The following is a 19,491-nucleotide window of genomic DNA, read 5'->3' as shown; positions in this document are numbered from 1 at the left end:
GCACATGGACATGTGTGGGCTGAAATCTGCAAGCTGCAGAGCTGTGGCCTTGGAAAGGGTCACCAGTTCCACTGCATTACTGGAGTTCTCACTGTCCAGCTTGGAGAAGGTGCAGTACTCTCCAATTTCATCGTTTCCACTAATTTAAGAAATGTTTGTAGAATTCATACCTAATAAACAATTTAGGACAGTCGTTTCTGCTTAAAAGTCTTATTTATCTATTAAACTAGTCTGCAAATTGTTTCATTAATACTTTGTCAAATTATGAAAGTTCCAAGTGTAATAATGTTTGAAGACTATAAATGATAGTGTATCTTGTTTCTAATAAGGTAAACTTTATTGTCTGCTTTATCTTTTTTCTTTCAAGAGAGATTTTTATTATAGGGTGCATGCGTTTGCTGAACGACAGAGAGAAAATGAAGAATCACACTCCAGGGGTCATGGCCAAGCTGTGATCTCTTCTCCTCCATTACCCTCTTCAGGATTTTGTGCACACACCTACACCTGCCTAGTTCAAGCCTCCGGGTCCAGGGCTTGAACCTCAGTTGACTACATGAGAGTCCAGAGTCATAACCAATACACCATCTGCTGGTCCCCGCTAAATTTATTAGGGAGTTATATGTCAATATTTAATACATGAAATCATATTGTGGTATACTAGTTATAAAATAAATTCTTTAAAACAGGCAAAAATAAAATACAACTGACAACCTTAGGGACCAGCAGATGACATAATGGTTATGTTACTGGACTCACATGTAGTCAACCATCGTTCAACTCCAAGACCTGACAGTTTAAAATTCACAACACTTTGTGTGATTGCATACCCAAGATCCTGAGAGGAGAATGGAGGACTAAGGTTTGTGGCATGGCCATCCCCCCAGGAGGGGATTTCTCTGTCTCTGTTGCTCTGTCTCTCTCTGTCTCTCTAGTGAGTCATGAGCCCTATGACAAAAATCTTCCAAAATTTTTTTTAAAACTTGACACCCTTTCATGGACATATGTGGAAAAGAGAAAATACAAGTAAATGAAATTAGAAATCAAAGATTATACATTTTAAGTGAATTTGAAAAACAAAAGAAGATTAAAAAAGACTACCATAAACTATTATTTGCCAATGAATTAGATGACCTAAAAGAAATGGAAAATTTCTAGAAATACACAACCTATTAACTTAATCATGATGAAATAGAAAATATGAGCAGAACTTTAGTCAGGAGATAGAAATAGTAACCAAAACTTCTCAACAATGAAAAGCCAGGAATAGATGGCTGCACTTTAAATTCTATCAAACACTTAGAAATCAATGCCAATTCTTCTCATGGGGACCAGCAGTTAGTGTAATGACTATGTTGCTGAACTTCCATGTAGCCGACTGCAGTTTGAGCCCCAGACCTGGTGGCTTAAACTCATGCCGGATGCGTGTGCGTGCGTGCCCAGGATCCCGAGAGGAGAATGGAGGAGAAGGGATTGCGGCGTGGCCATCCCCCCTGGGTGGTGATTTCTTGCTTTCTATCTCTCTGTCTCTCTCTTTCTGGCAAAGGCCGTGCCCTATAGCAAAAACCTCTCAAAAAAAAAAAAAGAAAAAAAAAGAAATCAATGTCAATTCTTTTCAAACCTTTTTCAAAAATTGAAGAAAGAACACTTCTTATCTCTCTTATTGTTTTAGAGGGATTTTTGCTTCCTGGTAGACAGAGAGAGAGAAAAATCCAAAAAGTGAGAAATAACTCCCTAAAGGACATGGCCACACCACAATCTTCCTCCATTCTCCTCTCAGGATTTGGGGCATGCTCCCACATGTGCCTTGCATGAGTTCCAAGTCACTGAGTCCAGGACTCAAAGCGCAATTGACTATGTGAGAGTCCAGCGTCTTAACCACTATACTGTGTGCTGGCCCTCCCATCTCATTTTATGGGTCCATTCTTACCCTGACCCAAAACCTGAAAAAGACATAAAGGTAAAGAAAACTATAGGTTCACATGCTTGATAAATACAGATGTAGGAGTGCTCAACAAAATATGAGCAAACTGAGTTCAACATCTTATGACAAGGAAGAAATACCATGACAAATTTCAACATATTTTCATAATAAAAACATGCAACAATTTAGGAATACACATACATTACCACAACATAATAAAGTTCTTCTATAAAAATATCACAACTAATATCGTATGCAAGGTGAAAAATGGACATTTACTCTGAGATCAGAAATCATGCAAATTGCCCAGTGTTACCACTTTTGTTCAAGATAGTACCAGAATTCTTAGCTGAAGCAAATAAATTAGAAAATGAAAGACATCCAAATCAGAAAAGCAGAAGAAATTTATCTCTGTTCTCAGACGCCATATTAGTACATGTAGAAATCCCTAAAGATTAATAAAAAGAAATTGTTAAACAAATAAATTCTATAAATTTGCAAAATATATCAACATTACAATCAGTTGTGTTTCTATACTTTAACGATAAAATATAAAGTCAGATGAAAAGACCAAGGGAACAGTGTAGAGACCACAAATAATCTTATACATATATGGTCAACTGATCTCTGACAAGGATCCAAACATATACAAGGGGAAATTACAGTCTCTTCCACAAATGGTGTTGGGAAACTAGATATTCAACTGTAGCAGAATATAATTGGACCTTTATCTTACACCATTTTCAAAAATCAATCAAATGATTAAAGACTAACACAAGATATAAAACTATAAAACTTCTAGCAGAAAACACAGGGGATAAATTTTAAGACATTGGTATCAGCAGTGAATTTTTGGATATGACACCAAAAGCAAAGGCAACAAAAGTCAAAATTGACAAGTAGGGCTAAAAGGTAAAATCAAACTAAAAGCTTCTTACTAGCAAAGAAAATAGTGAAATGAAAACCTACAGAATGGAATGAAATATTTGTAAATCAAATATTTAAGAAAAGGTTAATCACAACATATAAGAAATTTCTAAGGACCAGTAGATGGCATAATGCTTACATCACTGGACTCCCACATGGCCAACCATGGTTCAAGTTCTGGGTATGGCAACTTGAAACTTACATTGGGTGTACATACATGTGTGCCCCAAATCCCGAGGATAATGGAGGAAAGGGGACTGCAGCATGACTATCCTCCCTGGGGGTGGGGGGCAATTTCTTAATGTCTGTCTCTCTGTCACTCTGGTGAGTGCCTTAAAACAAAAATATCACTCTAGGGGACCAGCAGTTAGTGTAAGGGCTATGTCACTGGACTCCCATGTAGTTGACCACGGTTCAAGTCCCAGACCCGGCGGCTTAAACATGCAAGGAGGCCCGTGTGCGTGCATACCCAAGATCCCAAGAGGAGAATGGAGGACAAGGGACTGCAGCATGGCCATACTCCCTTGGGGTGATTTCTGGCTTTCTGGCTTTCTGGTGAGCGCACACGCCCTATAGCAAAAACCTCTCCAAAAACAAGAAAAAAAAATCACTCTAAGAAAAGAAAGAAACTTTTATAACTCAACAGAAAACCAGACAACTCAATTATAAATTGTAGAAGAGAACATACAAATGATGCCCAGACAACTCAATTATAAATTGTAGAAGAGATCATACAAATGACGCAGTGGTTACATCAGTGGATTCCCACATGGCCGACTGAGGTTAAAGTCCCAGACCTAGTGGCTTCCAAATCAGGCCAGGCACATATACTTGTGTGCCCAAGATCCCAGGAGGAGAATAGAGGAGAGGGGATTGCAGCATGGCCATCCTCCTTGAGATGTGCCATGTGCACATGCCCTATGGCAAAAACCTCTTAAAATTTTTTTGTGAAAGGACTTAGATAGATATTTCCCTAGTGAGAATATATGAATGTCAAAAGTGTTCATGAAACGGTAATTAATATCATTAATCCTGAAAGGAAATATGAATCATAAATCAGTGAGAACAGGTCATCCATTTTAAGAACACTGGAAGTTAAAAAACAAAAACAAAAATAAAAACAAAAAAAAACAAAAAACAGGCCCAGCCCCAGAAACTAGTGGTTAAGGAAGCTGGATCACATGTGACTGACTGCAGTTCAAGTCCCATCCTCAGGGATTTGAGAAAAATGCTGGGCACGTGTGTGTGCTTTCTCAGAACCCCAATAGGATGGAGAAGGAGTTGTAGTGTGACCACACCTCAGTGGAGGGTACTTCTGATCTCTCTCCATCTCCCTCTGGTGAGTGCATGCACTCCCTGGCAATTAAAAATTGTAAAACAAACAGAAAACAACTAGTGTCAGTGACGTCATAGAGAAACTGAAACTCCTACACACCATTCATAACTATGTAGGATTTGCACGTTTTATCAATTTTATGAAATCTACCATATACATGGGTTTTTCAAACATATTAAAAATAGAACTACTGCATGATCCAGCAGTCCCATTTCTAGGCATTTATCCAAAATAATTAAAAGCAAAATTTTGAAGCTATTTTCACTCTCAGATTTATTACAGCATTTTTTCACAATAGCCACGAGGTAGAAATAACCTAAATGTTCACTGATGGATGAATAAAGAAAGAAATTGTGTTATATATAGAGAGAATGGAATAGTAATAAACCAAAATAAAGAAAGATACTCCGGTATGTGCTACAACATATCTAAACCTTGGGGATATTGTGTTAAGTGAAGTAAGTCAGTTGTGGAAGGACAAACACTGGAATTCCATCTATATGACAGCAACATATACACATGCAGAATATGTGTAGTTCCCTGCAGTAGACACTGCTTTCTTCTTAAAGAGGCCATAACCGTGTTGAAATGTATAAACTAGCTCTTTTCTATCAGTATGGCATTATGTGCTATACATTCTAGACTTGCATATATATATATATATATATATACACACAAATAGATAAATGCATGATTAGACAGAGGGAAGGATAATTAGATAAAACAGATAGCTAGAAAGACATGGGTACATAAATAGACATGTAATAGTTATATGCATAGGTATTACCATGGCTTTGTACCTGAGAAATAAAGCAAACTAGAACCATTGTACTCTAATAGTAATAAGCACACATAGTTTATGGATGCTAAAGTCAAAAAATTTATGCATGTGTATGTTTGTGTGTGTTTAATATATTCTACAGATAATTAACTCACCTGAAACAATCCATATTTAGAAAATGTGTATTGGTAGTTTCTAAATTACCTTTCAGCTTAAAAATTATTTGTAATATTAAGTGATATTAAATTTTCTAAGAGGCACAAAGTTACTAGTTCTGGTTTAAAGAGCTAGGAGGAAACAATGAGGTTTGAAAACATTGTAAACAAGTGCTTACCCGTGCAGGTCACTTCGGGGTCCCATCTCCCATTTATGCAGACGGAGTGTTTGGATTCTGCTTTTCCTCTGCATTTGTAGCTTATGTTCTGGTTATGATCAAATTCAACCTTACTGGTTGGGTTTGCATTAATTATAATTAACCTCGATGTCTTACATTTCTCCAGTAGATTTGTTGCTGTAAAATGAAAATATTCTCATGAAAAGACAAATTATGAGAATCAAACCAACTATTACATAAAAAATGCTACAGAGGGCCAGCCAGTTGGCTTAGAGAGTGCATCACACAGCGATGCTGAATCCATTTGGAAGATGGCGGCTGACCCGTACACGGTAGCTGTGTGCAAGCTTGTCCCTGATACTGGCTGCATTAAAAAGCTATGGAGTCAGGGGCCAGCAGGTGGCATAGTGGTTAAGGGCTCTGGATCCCACATGGCGAACTGTGCTTCAAGTCCTAGACCTGATGGCTTGCTTTTTCACTTTCTCTTTCTTTCTCTGTCCCTCTCTGGTCAAATTTAAATAAGTAAGTAAAGTTGGATAAAATAATTCCTTAAAATAAAAAGCTTTAGAGTCAAGAGTATAATGGAGTTATGGTTTATACCTATAAATTCTACCAATCAAGCTATTCCTGATCATGTTGCATAAAATGGCCTATTAAGTACGATCGTAAGTCCTATGTTTAGTCTTTGAAATATATGAGTGAATATCTGTCACAAAAATATCTTGTATTTTGGGAACTGGTAGACCTTGTAGACTCATTTTTTGGAATGATCTATATTCCTTATTTGAAAACAATGCAAGTGTCCACATTAATTTGTGTTCCTGATCTCAAACACCTCTAGATGATTTTTAATCCATAATTTTAAAATATAAAAACATTATCTACGGGAATGTTTAATAAAACTACTATCTATGAGAATGTATTTTGCTAGTTAAAATATATATGTTTTTAAAGTTTGTTTCTTTATGACAGAGAGATACTGATTTTTGACAAGGTTTCACCATGCCATGATCTTTCCTGACCCAGCCTTCCAGCTAGCTAGAACTGCAGCAATGCTACAGCAATGCCTGGCTACCCTGCTCAGCACCCATTTGGATTGGGACAGGTATTGAACCTAGGCCTGAGCCTCTGAGTGGCAGCACTATAGCAGTGTGTGCCACCATGGATGAGTCATATATACACATATATATATATATAGCTGGGCCATGAACTCATATTTTAATCACGTAACGATTTATAAATAAAATGTAGCTTCATACTTTTCAAAATAAACTATCAGGGACAGAAAGATTTATATAATTTTACAGCTACTTTTATGTTTTCTCTGTAGGCACAATTGACTTAGAAACAGCCAAAGTTTAGATTAGGGGGCCAGTGAGGTGACGTAGTGGTTGGGCCAGCTGGATCCCACATGACTGACAGCTTGGATTCAGTCCTGGTCCAGGCCAACTGAAGTACACCCAGCTGTGTTTGTGTGCCGCCAAGAGAACAGAGAAGAAGTATCATGGTGTGGTCATCCTCTCTAGGGGGTGCTTTTCACTTTCTCTCTCTCTCTGTCTCTCTCTGGTGAGCACAGGCATCCAACAGCAAATTTTAAAAAAAAAGAAAGAAAAAAAGTTTATATTCATGATATTTAAGACAGGACATTTTCAGGAATATAAATTTTACATATATGATTACAAATATTTTTGAGAAGTTTTTGCTATAGGGCACGTGCGCTTGCCAGAAAGAGAGAGAGAAAGCAAGAAATGTCCCCCCAGGGGAGATGGCCACACCGAATCCCTTTTCCTCCATTCTCCTCTCAGAGCATGCATGTACACATGCCTGACATGAGTTTACGCCACCGGATCTGGGACTCAAACTGTGGTCTGCTACATGGGAGTCCAGCGATATAGTCATTATGCCAACTGCTGGTCCCACGAATATTTTGACAATAAAAATACTAAACTCTGTTAATGTCAATTTGAAAAGTGTGTTCGCACCAACACAGCTAGGAAGTTGGGTCCACGTTCCTTTAACGCACGTCACTGTTCCGTGTCCGATCATCGTGAACGTTTCTCTGCAGCTGAACTCCACGGAGTCTCCATGGCGATAGGGAGGGTCAGAAGTCTGGACGTAGCCGTGATCGAGTTCCGGTATGTCTCCGCAGGTACTCCTCTCCTCTATGAAATTTCACATGCAAAAAGTTTATCATTAAAATATAATTGCTATCTTTTGATAAAAACAAAAATACTGTTAAGTGTGAATATTAATACTTTTGCCTATTACCAATACACATAGGCAAGCTTGTCCACGTTCCATCAACACATTGAATCTTCTTTGGCCCCTTCATCAGAAATCCAGTATTGCAATGGTATTCCACTTGGTCCCCGTGCGTGTATTCTGCTTTCCTTGTTTTCTTGGCGTCCCCATTGAGAAGCTGAGGAGGAGGACCACAGACGCGTACTTCCGCTACAGAAGAAATACCGGGTAAATAATAGCTACGTGGTCAATTTAGCAATTTAAAGATCCAGCAAAATGGAGATAGTTTCTTCTTTTATTTATTATTGATCATATAATTTGTTAGAGTATTCTTAAGTAATCAAAGAAGAATGATGTTCACACGTTTGTACGTCCGGGTGTATTCTGTGGAGTGAACTAGCATCAGAGAGGTATGTTTAGCGCTTCCAATGTGTTCAGCAATCCAGATATTTTAAAGATGCATGCAAAATTATTAGAAAATGTGGTTGTGCATATTACATAATTTTTTATAGCCTATGGCAAGTTGTAACTTCTGGAAAAAATTTTATTGTAACTTTTGGAAAATGTGGCAATACTGAGTTAAGCATTCAATCAACAACTTTTAACTTTGATTAGAGACTGAATTGACAATAAACCATTTGGATATTGTTGAGACACACTCAGGGAAATGTGAAGTGGTCCATGTAATATGGATGATGGCATTGTGGGCAAAATAAAAAATAACGGAAGTCTTTCTAACGCCATCCACCACCCAGGTATCCGTGCATATCATCAATACACATTTTGAGAAACAATCGGTTAGGGACATCTTAAATAAGAGAATCTGAGGTGTCTACCACCTACTGTGTAGACACCCATGTCCTTCATGGGTCTATGTATTTCTTAATGTATTAGATTAGAGAAACAGTGAACCACACAGAAAAAAAATTTTAAGTTTGATATTCAAAATTCAAATTCCTTAATCAGGAAGTGCAAGCTACACATTCACCTTTACATACTGGGACATCAGGGGACCATCCAAAGGGGTAGCACTGAACTGAATCTGGTCCAACTCTTGTAAGTCTCTGTCTGCAGGAGAATTTCAGCACATCTCCAACTCTATATTTGTCTTTCTTGGGGTCAGCAAGCAAGTTTTGTTCCATTTCTGGAATCCTGCATTCTATTTCTAGAAAAAAAGAAAAGGTAAAATGATTTAACGAGACTACGTACTTAATCATTACCAAAATAAACTGCTTAACTGCAGTGCAAAACTGAGGGAGGTGTGGATGCACATTCACAGGAGCACCAGATACATTCTCCTCCTTGAAAACACGTCACAGGTGAGGTTTCAGACGCTCCCTAAATTCACGTGGGACTCTGCAACATAGTCAGTCATTGGACAGAATTCTAGGGTAAGTCTGTGCAGAGAGAGCTGGACCCCACCTTGCCTACCACAGAGAGAGCCATGGCTGCAGCACCCTAAAACACACAGGTGTGTGGACATGCAGGCCTGGGGTCCTAGTGGGAAGGAGGGATGGAAGAAAGGGGATGAAGAATGGCAAGGCCTCACTGGGGGGCTCTTATATGCCCTCTGACATAAAAAAGTTTACTTAAAATGGGGCTCTTTCTTATGTGCCCTCTGACATAAAAAAGTTTACTTAAAAATTTTTTTAAAGTTGGGTTACAATTGCTGTATTGCATACATACTTGGGTAACCAGAACATGAAAATAAAGCATTCCTGAGGTATTTTAAGTTAAGAGCATTAAAAATCCCACGATTAATATATTACAAATGGGATCAACTGGTAAATGGTTAAGGTAGCTGGATACCACACAACTGACTGTGAGGTTCAAGTCCTAGACCTGGAGTGTGAGAACCACAGTGGGTATATATGTGTGTGCCCAAAATCCTGAAAGGAGAGAAATGGAGAAGGAATTGCTGTGTGACCACTCCACTTGGGGGTGCTTTCTCACGTTCCCTCTCACTCTGTGTTTCTTTCTGGAGAGCACTTGTACCCTCTGGAATTTTACTTTTATTAAAAACAAAACAAAACAAAAAAACAAACAAAAAAACCAACTTCACTTAGTTTACACTAAATTAGGGGAGAACTTAATTTTTCATCATTGTTCTTTAAAAGTGTCTCTGGATCAGTTAAAATTTCAAAACATGAGAACAGTAGAAACAGGCTGAAAGAGCAGAACTCACCAGAGCACGAGGCCGTGTCAGACCAGCCGCTGTCACCACAGACTATGGAACCCTTGGTGTGTCTGTCTCTGTTTTCATATCCACTACGACATTCGTACTCCACCTCGTCCTTGACCTTAAACCACGTGAAATTTCTCGTGGCTCTGGCATTCTCAAATAATGGCTCATCACAAGATTCTAATAAATAATGAAGTGAGGATTTCATTTTTAATGCAATTTGATGGGCAATTTGAGTAATTCCAACCCAAGAACAAAATGCTGCTTTAGAAATTAGTGTACATTAATAAATTAAGTACTATATGAAAGCAATGTAAAAAGAATGATAAATCATTATGCTGAAGTAGTAGTTACTTATATTAGTTGTGATACATATAGAAGAGAAAAATTAATTAATTGAATAAAAAGACCAATGCATTTAGTATGTAAAACATTCTCTATTCTGTAATAAGAAAGTCTCATAATAGATTATTGATTACAATTTTGTATAAAATGAATTTTATATGGAGGATAAATTTTCTCATTTTTTTCTAGACTCCATAATAAGCATAGAAAATTTTGTAAAAAGAATTATAATAATGAAAATGGATATCTTAAATATACACTTCACTTGTAATTTATCAGCCGCATAAATTTAAACAGTTAAATTATCCTTAGATTATATACTATCAACCCATATCCTCATAAAAACATTTTTTATACATAGGAGGAAAGACTTTAATATATAAGATGAATAATCAAAAAAGAATCACATGTAACAATCATAAGTCTTAGCTAAAAGACTTGTTCTGTACCAGAACAACTGAACTAGTTTCTAAATCACAGATGCTTTAAAGAGAAAAAATCCTAAATGGAAAGGTAGACTGACATTTTACCCATAGTATTATTGAAATTTAAAATATAACTAAAAATTTCAATTTTTTTCAAAGTTCGCTTGTCTTTCAAATGCAACCATGCCAGCTTCATAAAGGGAAAAATGAAAGGAAGAAGTTAAAGTGAACATGTGTGCCATCAGGTATGAGCACGAGCACAGGGAGTCACGTACTAATGCATCTGGGCTGAGCCGACCACCCGCTCTGCAGGCACGTGATGGATCCTGATTCTTCACCATCTTCCGTTACGTATCCTGGCTTGCACTTATACTGTGTCACTGCATTTACAGTGTATGTGTTAGTGGATTCAGACAGAAACCCATTCTCAACTTCTATTTCTGATTTTGAACATGTTTCTAAAAGAGACAAGAGAAAAAGATAAGCATATATCCAATACCATTTATATAAGGACCCAAATAATTGAAAAATATAAAGATGTCAATGAATCATTTGTATTTGAAAACCGAGATTAATCATAATCGATCAAGTTCTTATGTCAAAAAAAATAAAATCTGGGTTTCTAAAGATTATAGGTCTGTAATACCCTTTAGGAATCTTTTGGGTAACTTTTTAAAGATAAGATTTGAAGCACTGATAATCCCTTCTAAGAAATTAGTAGAAATCTGTTTGGTCTAACAGATCTGGAAACCCAAGCATCCTAGACTTCTGTAGGTCATATGTTCTTTTTTTCTGGTACTTTTAAAAAAAAATCCAGCAGCCAGCAGGTGGCATGATGGTTAAGAGCACTGAATTCTCACATGGCCCACTGTGGTCTGAGTCCTGGACCTGGCATATTGCATTCTCACTTTACTTCTCTTTCTCTCACTCTGTTCCTTTGTGGTCAAATTTAAATAAATAAATAAATAAAGTTAAGTGAAATATCCTTTAAAAAAGAAAAAAAATTGAAACTAGGTTAGATCTCTAGAAATTATTTAGCCAACTGAGATATCTGAAATCAAGTGATGATCTTTCTGCCAGCTTAAATGACACAGCCTTTGAATAGAGCAGCCTATGACAGCAGGTCCTGATAGTCATGTGCTTGGAACCATATGGGTTCATGGAGTTCAAAGAAGATGAGAAAGAGCAATAAGCTCATCGACCTTTGAAGGCAAAATGATGATTTTTCAAATTATGTACTACTTAGCTTTAACCGTTAGCTGTAGACGTGGTGTCAGTTACTAGATCTCTACCCACAATTCAGCTCTGCTCACAGATAGCCCATGTGTCACTGCGGTGAGAATCTGAGGTTCTTGACTAAGCCACAGAGTACAATCTGATCAGGAGTCAAACAGCAGAGCAGAGAAAGTGGATTGAACAAAGGTGAGAATACACTCCACCAGCAGAGCAGACCGCTCTGTAGGACACTGCATTGAGTGGCTTTGGGGCTCTCCCTTTATGGGAGATTTACATTGTATATTAATTAAATGGTTGGATTTTAGAGCTTAGGGCTGGTCTTGAAGGTACCTGTAAGGCTGCTCACATGTGCACATGGTCTCTAGGTGAACATGCTTGCACATACCTCATATGTATCATTGGCATCTAAGATTTCTTCCCCGGGATGCGTTTCTTACAAATCAGGGGGTTAGTGTAGGTCCTGTAAGGCGCCATTGAGCATGCCTGATTGAGAAGCTGCTATAAACTTGGAGGGAAGAATCTCTATGGGTTTGTTTCCCCTGCGAAGTTTCATTACGGGGTTGGCCTGATTCCTATCTCCCTCTCTCTCTCTCTTGTCTCAGTCTCCTTTGCTGCAGAGTTTTGTTCTCAGGGTGGGCCTGGTTTCCATCTTCTAACTCTTAATTCCTCTCTCACACGAATAAAAAGTAAATCAAAAGAAAAACAGTAATTTTTTTAAGAGGTTTTTGCCTTCAGGTGCATGTGCTTGCCTGAGAGAGAGAGAGACAGTGAGAGGGAAGGTGAGTTATCACCCTCCAAGGGAGAAGGCCATGCTTCAATCCCTTCTTCTCCCTCTCATCCCTGGATCTTGAGGAAGTATGCACACGTGCCCAGCATGATTTTCAAGTCACTGGATCTGAGACTGGAACTGCAACAGCAGACGACCGTGTGGGAGTCCACCACTGGAATTTCTTCACTATCTGCTGGATCGATAGTATTTTGAATTGAAATCACAATGAAAGGATATGGAATAAAATTTTCTGAAATATTCCTGAAGTAGTGCTAAAGCAGAGATTTATCATTAAACAGAAAATGAAATTAAAATGAGAAATTGTTTCCACTTTAAGAAATTAGAGAGTGAAGCTGGACCTACATGCAGAAGTTCCCGGATTTGAATCCTGGGACCTCTCTGAGAGCCCCTGGTGTGTGTGCAGTCCCATGACCCAGGCCAGCTGAAGGGAGAAGCGGTTCTCGGTGTGAAGACCCTGTTGGGGATGCCAGTGTCCCTGTCTATTTCACTCTCTATTCTCCCCTGTCACTCTCTCTCCCAGGGAAAGAATAAATGAATACACTATCTCTAGATGAGAAAAAAATCAAACAAAACCCAACATATATATAAATTTTGAAAAACATTAACTATGAGCCAAAATTAAACAGAAAACAAATAGTAGAGAAAATTAATGGTTAAGTGCTAAGTTTGTAAAGATGTTTTAGAAATTAATAAACACCATGCAAGAATAATTTAGAAAACAGGTCCAGCCAGAAAAATGAGACTGAACTAAACTGCTGAAAATAACTTCCATCAGGCACTGGGAAACAAGCAGCCCCTGACTGTAATTACAGAGAAAAGGGTAAAAAGGAGGTGAGTGCTGTGATCAACATGGCTTTATGCCTGAGAAACGTTCCAGACAACAGCACAGAGAGGAGGCTTCATGCAGAAAACGGCTGTCTCACTGAGTAGAAGCAACAAAAAAGCATCATCTAATAGGCTGGGGTCACTGGACTCAGCAGGGAAAAGAGCCAACCAGGAAGCAGCTATGGTTCTGTAGATCTGCTTAGCAATTAGCTAAAACCTTGCCTGACAATCAACACATTGTAGTAAGAAAAACTCCGTGAGCCTGGGCAGAGAATAACTAACAGGGGAAGAAGAACTAGACCAGAAGACAATAGGAGTGAAAATTCAGGTCATGAAACCATCTGACATGCAGAATGAAATACCTTTGACACTCATTTAGTTAGAGATTCGAAAAAAAGCCTTATTAATACTTTGAATGAAGAGTTCTAGAGTAAGGACTCCTCAAACCAGTCTTGATACATTTTAAAAATAAGCCTTGAAAGGATCAAAAATGACCATGCCCCACATGGGGAGGTGCTCTCTCTCTCTTCATCTCCCTCCTTCTCTTTCTCACTGTGTCTTTCTAGCACGTACATGCACTTTGAGGCGATAAATTAATGAATAAATAAAGACAGCCCAAAATGCCAATGCCATTCATCTGTTCGAGAAGTAATATAATATTTTTATAGTACTGTTCCAAATAGAACATTACTTAGGCTCTATGTCAGACTATACATTTGTAATCAGTTTGAGTTAAATGGTTAAGTGATTTCTATAGAGCAATGAGTAATAAAATTATTTTACTGTTTTTGTTAATGTTTATTGATAGGCACATTTATTTTACTACTGACTTATCAAGAAATTTGCATATCCACTTATGCACACTTGAGATAAATAAAACTAAGGAGGCCCAATGGAAAACAAAAACTTGATATAAACATTTTGTCACAACTAGGATAGATGTGTCTCTGAAACTCATGAACCTGCAGGGATCTCAGCGCAGTTCACTTACTGATACGAGTGCACTTAGGGGGAGGGGACCAGCCGTCCTCTGTGCAGGTAATCGAGGTTTGCTGATCTGGAAGACTGTAGCCACGATAGCACTCAACTTTTACAGACTGGCCCTGTACATAGGTTTTTGAAAAATATGGATATTTTCCATTTTCCACATAGCTGAAAGTACATTGTCCTAAAAACAAAAAAAAAAAAAAAAAAAAAAAAAAAAAGATAAATGAAAGAGAAAATGAAACATTTATTTGGTCAAAATAATAAAGTAAAAATTATCCTTGCAATATTTAAGTGACAATATGTAAACATCCCCAATGAACATACAACTTTAAAACAAACTAAAACTATTACTATTTGTTAAAAGTGGAAAATCAATTTTCAATGTTACTAAGCTTTAGTTTGTATATTTAATATGTGTATAAATGATGTAGGTATTCTGGTAAACTATGGTTTTGCTCATGCAGTTTTCATAAACAGCTTCTTATAACAGAAAATACCGATTTAGGTCTTTTTCTGTATCTGACTCGTCCTCTGACCCTATTTTGCCATCTAAGATCTCACCGTCATCACTCATGTCCCCCCTCCCCCTTCTGGACGACTTACCCCAGCGTAACTGGAAAGAGGCTCACTTACTGAGACATGGCACTGCGGGCAACCATCCTTCCTGTGTGCACTTAAGGGAACCCCAGTAATATTCCGAGGGGGGCAAAAAACCATCTTCACACGAATAATAAACAGATGTTCCCAGAGGCACTGGGTAGTATTTGTATTTAGCGTTATAATCTAGGTCGCCATGTTTTATTTGTGGACGGTCACAGGGTTTCACTTGGAATAAAAAACAAAGGAGAGTATAAGGAAAATGTTATGTTAAAGAGCACTTATATTAGAGATCAATTGTTTGATCCATGAAAGAAGTTTTCTATTCATCTTTTCTTATGATTACTGTGACAGGGTGTGCATGTGCCCCAGAGAGAGACATGGAGAGAGACAGAGAAAGGGAAAGTGAGAAATGACCCCCCATGGGGCTGGCCATGCTGTATTGATTGCCTTCTCCTCCTCACTCCTCTCAGGACTTGGGGAATGCAGGCTCATGGGTCCGGCATGGTTCTCAAGCAGCTATGTCCGGGATTCAAACTGTTAAGCTGGTCATATGGGATCTAGTTCCTTAATCTCCACTCCAACTGTTGGCCTTCTAGTACTTTCCACGTAAGAATGGTTTTTGTTTGTTTCAAAAAGTTAACTACCACTCCATCAATCTGTAGAGAGGCCCATGTGCTAAGGGACTGAGACTTCTGACAAAGCCACATGAGGGAACCCTGTTGGAAGCAGATCCTCCAGCCCACCTAGGTCTTCAGATATTGCAGTCTCAGCCAAAGTCCCGACTGTGACACGGGAACAGCGTGACTCACGACTACTCACCCACACCAGGTCAGCAGCTCCTGACTCATGGAAACTGAGAGATAGTGGCCGTTCACTGTTTTCAGTAAGCATGCTTTAGGGGAAGTTGTGACAGGGTGTGCCTGTGCCCCAGAGAGAGACATGGAACAAGCCTCCATGTTCGGGACTTGAACCATACTTGGCCATGTGGGAGTTTAGGACTTCAAACACTATATCACCTGTCGGTCCCTTTGGTTGTTCTTTCCTTTTTATTTTTAATTTATTATTTAAAAATTATTATTATTTACTTAGTAAATTACTATACATCATTTAGATTGTAAAGAGACTTTACCCAGCATGATATGCAACTTAGTTCAGTCCAGTTGAGAACACTACATATCATCAACAGGTAATAAACCATATCTGTGTCCAACAAATATTTTACCTCTCTATTTTTTCCCCAAATAATTGTTCCTACCCTCTTACCCTCTCCCAATTTCCTTCCACTTTGTCCCTAGTTTCCATAACACTTTCCCATGCTTTTATGTCCTCCAGTATCTCAGTTTCTACCCTAGAGTGCCGACTGTCAGTATATGTTAAGTGGAGACATACAATGTCTCTGTTTGAGCGCCTGACTTGCTTCACTCAGCAATAAATCTTGTATATTCATCCACTTTCTTTCAAATGCCTCGGACTTGTTTTTTATGGCTGAATAGTATTCCGTGGAGTATATGTGCCATACTTTTTCAATCCGTTCATCTATTTAGGAACATTTGGGTTGTTTTTATGCCCTAACAATCATGACTAATGCCACAATATAGATGTGCAAGCACTTTCCTGACTGAGCGTTCTCCTGTCCTTTGGGTAGATACCCAGGAGTGGAATTGCTGGATTATATGGTAATTTTATTTGAAGGTCTTAGAGGAACTTCCATATTGTTTTCCACAGCAGTTGGGCCAGTTTACATTCCCAACAATAATGTAGGAGATTTCCCCTTTCACCACATACCAGCCAGCCCTTACCATTTTTTTTTTTTGAGAGGTTTTTTTCTATAGGGCGCGTGCGCTCGCCAGACAGACAGAGAGATAGAGAGACAGAAAGAGAGAAATCACCCCACAGGGAGGATGGCCATGCCACAATCCCTTCTCCGTTCTCCTCTCGGGATCTTGGGCATACATGTACATGCGCCGGCGTGAGTTATTTAAGCCACCGGGTCCAGGATGCGAACCGCGGTCGACTATGTGGCAGTCCAGCGACATAGCCATTATGCTAACTGCTGGTCCCACTGTTTTTTTTTTTTTTTAATTTTCACCATTCTGACTGGATTTAGGTGGTATCTCATTTTGATCTGCATCTCCCTTATGATGAGGGATGTTGGCCGTTTGTATGTCTTTCTTAGAGAGTTGTTTATTCAGCTTATTTTCTCATTTTTTAATTGGATTAATAATTTTCTTCTGGGTAAGCTGCTTCAGTTCCCAGTGTTTTCTTGTCATAAGTCTCCTATCTGAAGCATAGTTTACAAAAAGTTTCTCCCACTTTGAGGGTTGTCGATTCACACTAATTACTGTGTTCTTTACTGTGCAGAAACTTCTTAATCTGGTGTAATCCCACTTGTCTATTTTGGAGATTACTGCCTGTGCTTTGGGAGTCTTACTTAAAATGTCTTTGCCTACCCCAATAGCTCCCAGTTTCCCTAGTGTTTTCAACCAGTAATTTTATAGTTTGAAGTCTTAGATTTAGATCTTTGATCTACTTTGAGTTTATTTTTGTTAATGGTGAAAGATAGGGGTTCAGATTCATCTTTCTGCAGGTGGATACCTAGTTTTTCCAACAACATTTGCTAAAGATGTTTTCCTTTTCCCACTGGATTGACTGGTATCCTTAGTCAAAGATCAGTTGGCTGTATGTTTTGGGGTCTCTACTCTGTTCCATTGGTCCTCTTGTCTGTTTTTGTGCCAATACCAGGCTGTTTTGATGATCACAGCTTTGTAATATATTTTGGAGTCAGAAAGTGAGATGTCACTCACTCCACTCTGTTTGCATAGGATTGCTTTGGCAATATGGGGTCTTTTATGGTTCCAGACCAATTCTGGGATTGTCTTTTCCAGATCCATGAGGAATGTCTCTCATAATTTTATAAGGATTGCATTGAATACATAGATTAATTTGGGTAGGATTGCCTTTTGACTAAATTACATCTTCCAATTCTGAAACATTGGCTGTCCTTCCACTTCTTTGTGTCATGTTTTTATTTCTTTTTAAATATTTTTTTGGTTTTCCTTATCCCCCTTAGTAGTTCTAGTAAGTATTGTTTATATTCAAGGTCTCTTCTTTCCAAACAATTGGCAAGATTCCTTTTTAAATAAATATGGCCACTTAAACTCATGCTAGGCACGTGTGCATGCATGCCCAAGATCCTGACAGAAGAACGGAGGAGAAGGAATTGCAGCGTGGCCATCCTCTATGGGGGGTGATTTCTTGATTTTAGAAAACTGCACTACAGTTTTCTACTCTATGAGGCTTGGAAAATCTTTTCGCAAAAGAGCTGTATAGAAAGTGTCTGTCATTGGGACCGGCAGGTGATGTGGTGACTAAGGCACTGGACACTCCTACATGGCTGACCATGGTTCAAGTCCTGGACCTGGTGCCTTGCTTTCTCACTTTCTGTATCTGTCTCTGGTCAAATTAAAATAAATGACTAAATAAATAAAATTAATACAAATTCTTTAAAAAAAAAAGAAAATATCTGTCACGATCATCCAGCTCTTCTGTTGTAGTACATAAGTACCTGCATGCAATCAATAAACTAATGAATGTAGTCATCTTCCAATAAAACTGTTTAGCCTACCACAGTTAGAGCCACAGCTCCAACACTCTAAAAACACACTGGGTGTGTGTACATGCAGGCATAAGTTCCTAATGTGAAGGAGAAATTGAAAAAAGGAGATTGAAGACAAGGCTTGACATTATTTCTCTTCTTTTCTCTCTTATATTTTTAGAAGTATTTTATTTAACTTTGCTTATTATTATGTTTTTTTTTTCCTCCAATTTGATCAGAGAGAGACAGAGTGAGAGAGAAAGGAAGATTCCAGGTCTAGGACTAGAGCTGCTGTTGGCCATGTGGGAGTCCAGCACCTTTAGACACCATGCCACCTCCCATCCCCAGGTGGTACTTTCTTATGTGCTCTCTGGCATGAAAAATTAAATTATTTTTTAATTAAAAAAATTGGGTTACATTTATTAAATTATATACATACTTTGGAAACCAGAATATAAAAAAAAGCATTTATAAGAAATTTTAAGTCAAGATAATTAAAAACCACACAATTAATATATTACAAATGGGACCAACTGGTAAATGGTGGCTAAGGCAGCTGGATACCACACAACTGACCAAGAGGTTCAAGTCCTGGACTTGGAGTGTGAGAAACACAAAGGGTCCATGTGTGTGTGCCCAAAAATCCTGAAAAGAGGAGAATGGAGAAGGGATTGCTGCGTGACCACATAGGGGTGCTTTCTCATGTTCTCACTCTCTCTATCTCCGTCTCTTACTGGAGAGCACTTGTACCCTATGGCAATTTTTTTGAATTAAAAAAAAAAACTCTTAAGAAAACCAGTTTTAACTTAAATCAAAGAAATAGCAAGGAATTTTGATTAAAGCCAGGAAACAGGTTAGGATTCTGTTCAAATGGTAGGTGCATGAACCTATCAGTCTCATGTATTTTTATCTTCTGTTCTGGTTCAATTTTCCTGATTAAATTCTGGGATATAATATTCAACTCCA

At 38.3% G+C, this 19,491-nt stretch overlaps 1 protein-coding gene across 6 annotated transcripts in view; it reads right to left on the bottom strand.

Moving 5' to 3' along the window:
- The window catches only part of LOC102495620 (complement factor H-related protein 2), a 66,399-nt gene that overhangs the window by 15,821 nt on the left and 31,087 nt on the right, over positions 1-19,491 (bottom strand). For 4 of the 6 annotated variants that reach the window (XM_014590483.2, XM_006155421.2, XM_006155420.3 and 1 more), the window contains exons 2-9: positions 14,964-15,155; positions 14,335-14,511; positions 10,768-10,950; positions 9,726-9,902; positions 8,529-8,705; positions 7,568-7,750; positions 7,282-7,461; positions 5,300-5,476 (exon numbers count right to left, since the gene is read on the bottom strand). The exons of 1 other annotated variant lie outside the window; for it this stretch is intronic. In XM_014590483.2, coding sequence (XP_014445969.1) covers positions 5,300-5,476; positions 7,282-7,461; positions 7,568-7,750; positions 8,529-8,705; positions 9,726-9,902; positions 10,768-10,950; positions 14,335-14,511; positions 14,964-15,155 — 1,446 coding nt within the window. The remainder of the gene's footprint in view (positions 1-5,299; positions 5,477-7,281; positions 7,462-7,567; positions 7,751-8,528; positions 8,706-9,725; positions 9,903-10,767; positions 10,951-14,334; positions 14,512-14,963; positions 15,156-19,491) is intronic. One more of the 6 variants, XM_014590482.2, reaches the window with a different exon arrangement.

This window comes from Tupaia chinensis, unplaced genomic scaffold, assembly GCF_000334495.1.
Source record: "Tupaia chinensis unplaced genomic scaffold, TupChi_1.0 Scaffold000453_1, whole genome shotgun sequence".
NCBI lineage: Eukaryota > Metazoa > Chordata > Mammalia > Scandentia > Tupaiidae > Tupaia > Tupaia belangeri.
This window is presented reverse-complemented; position numbering and strand designations above follow the sequence as displayed.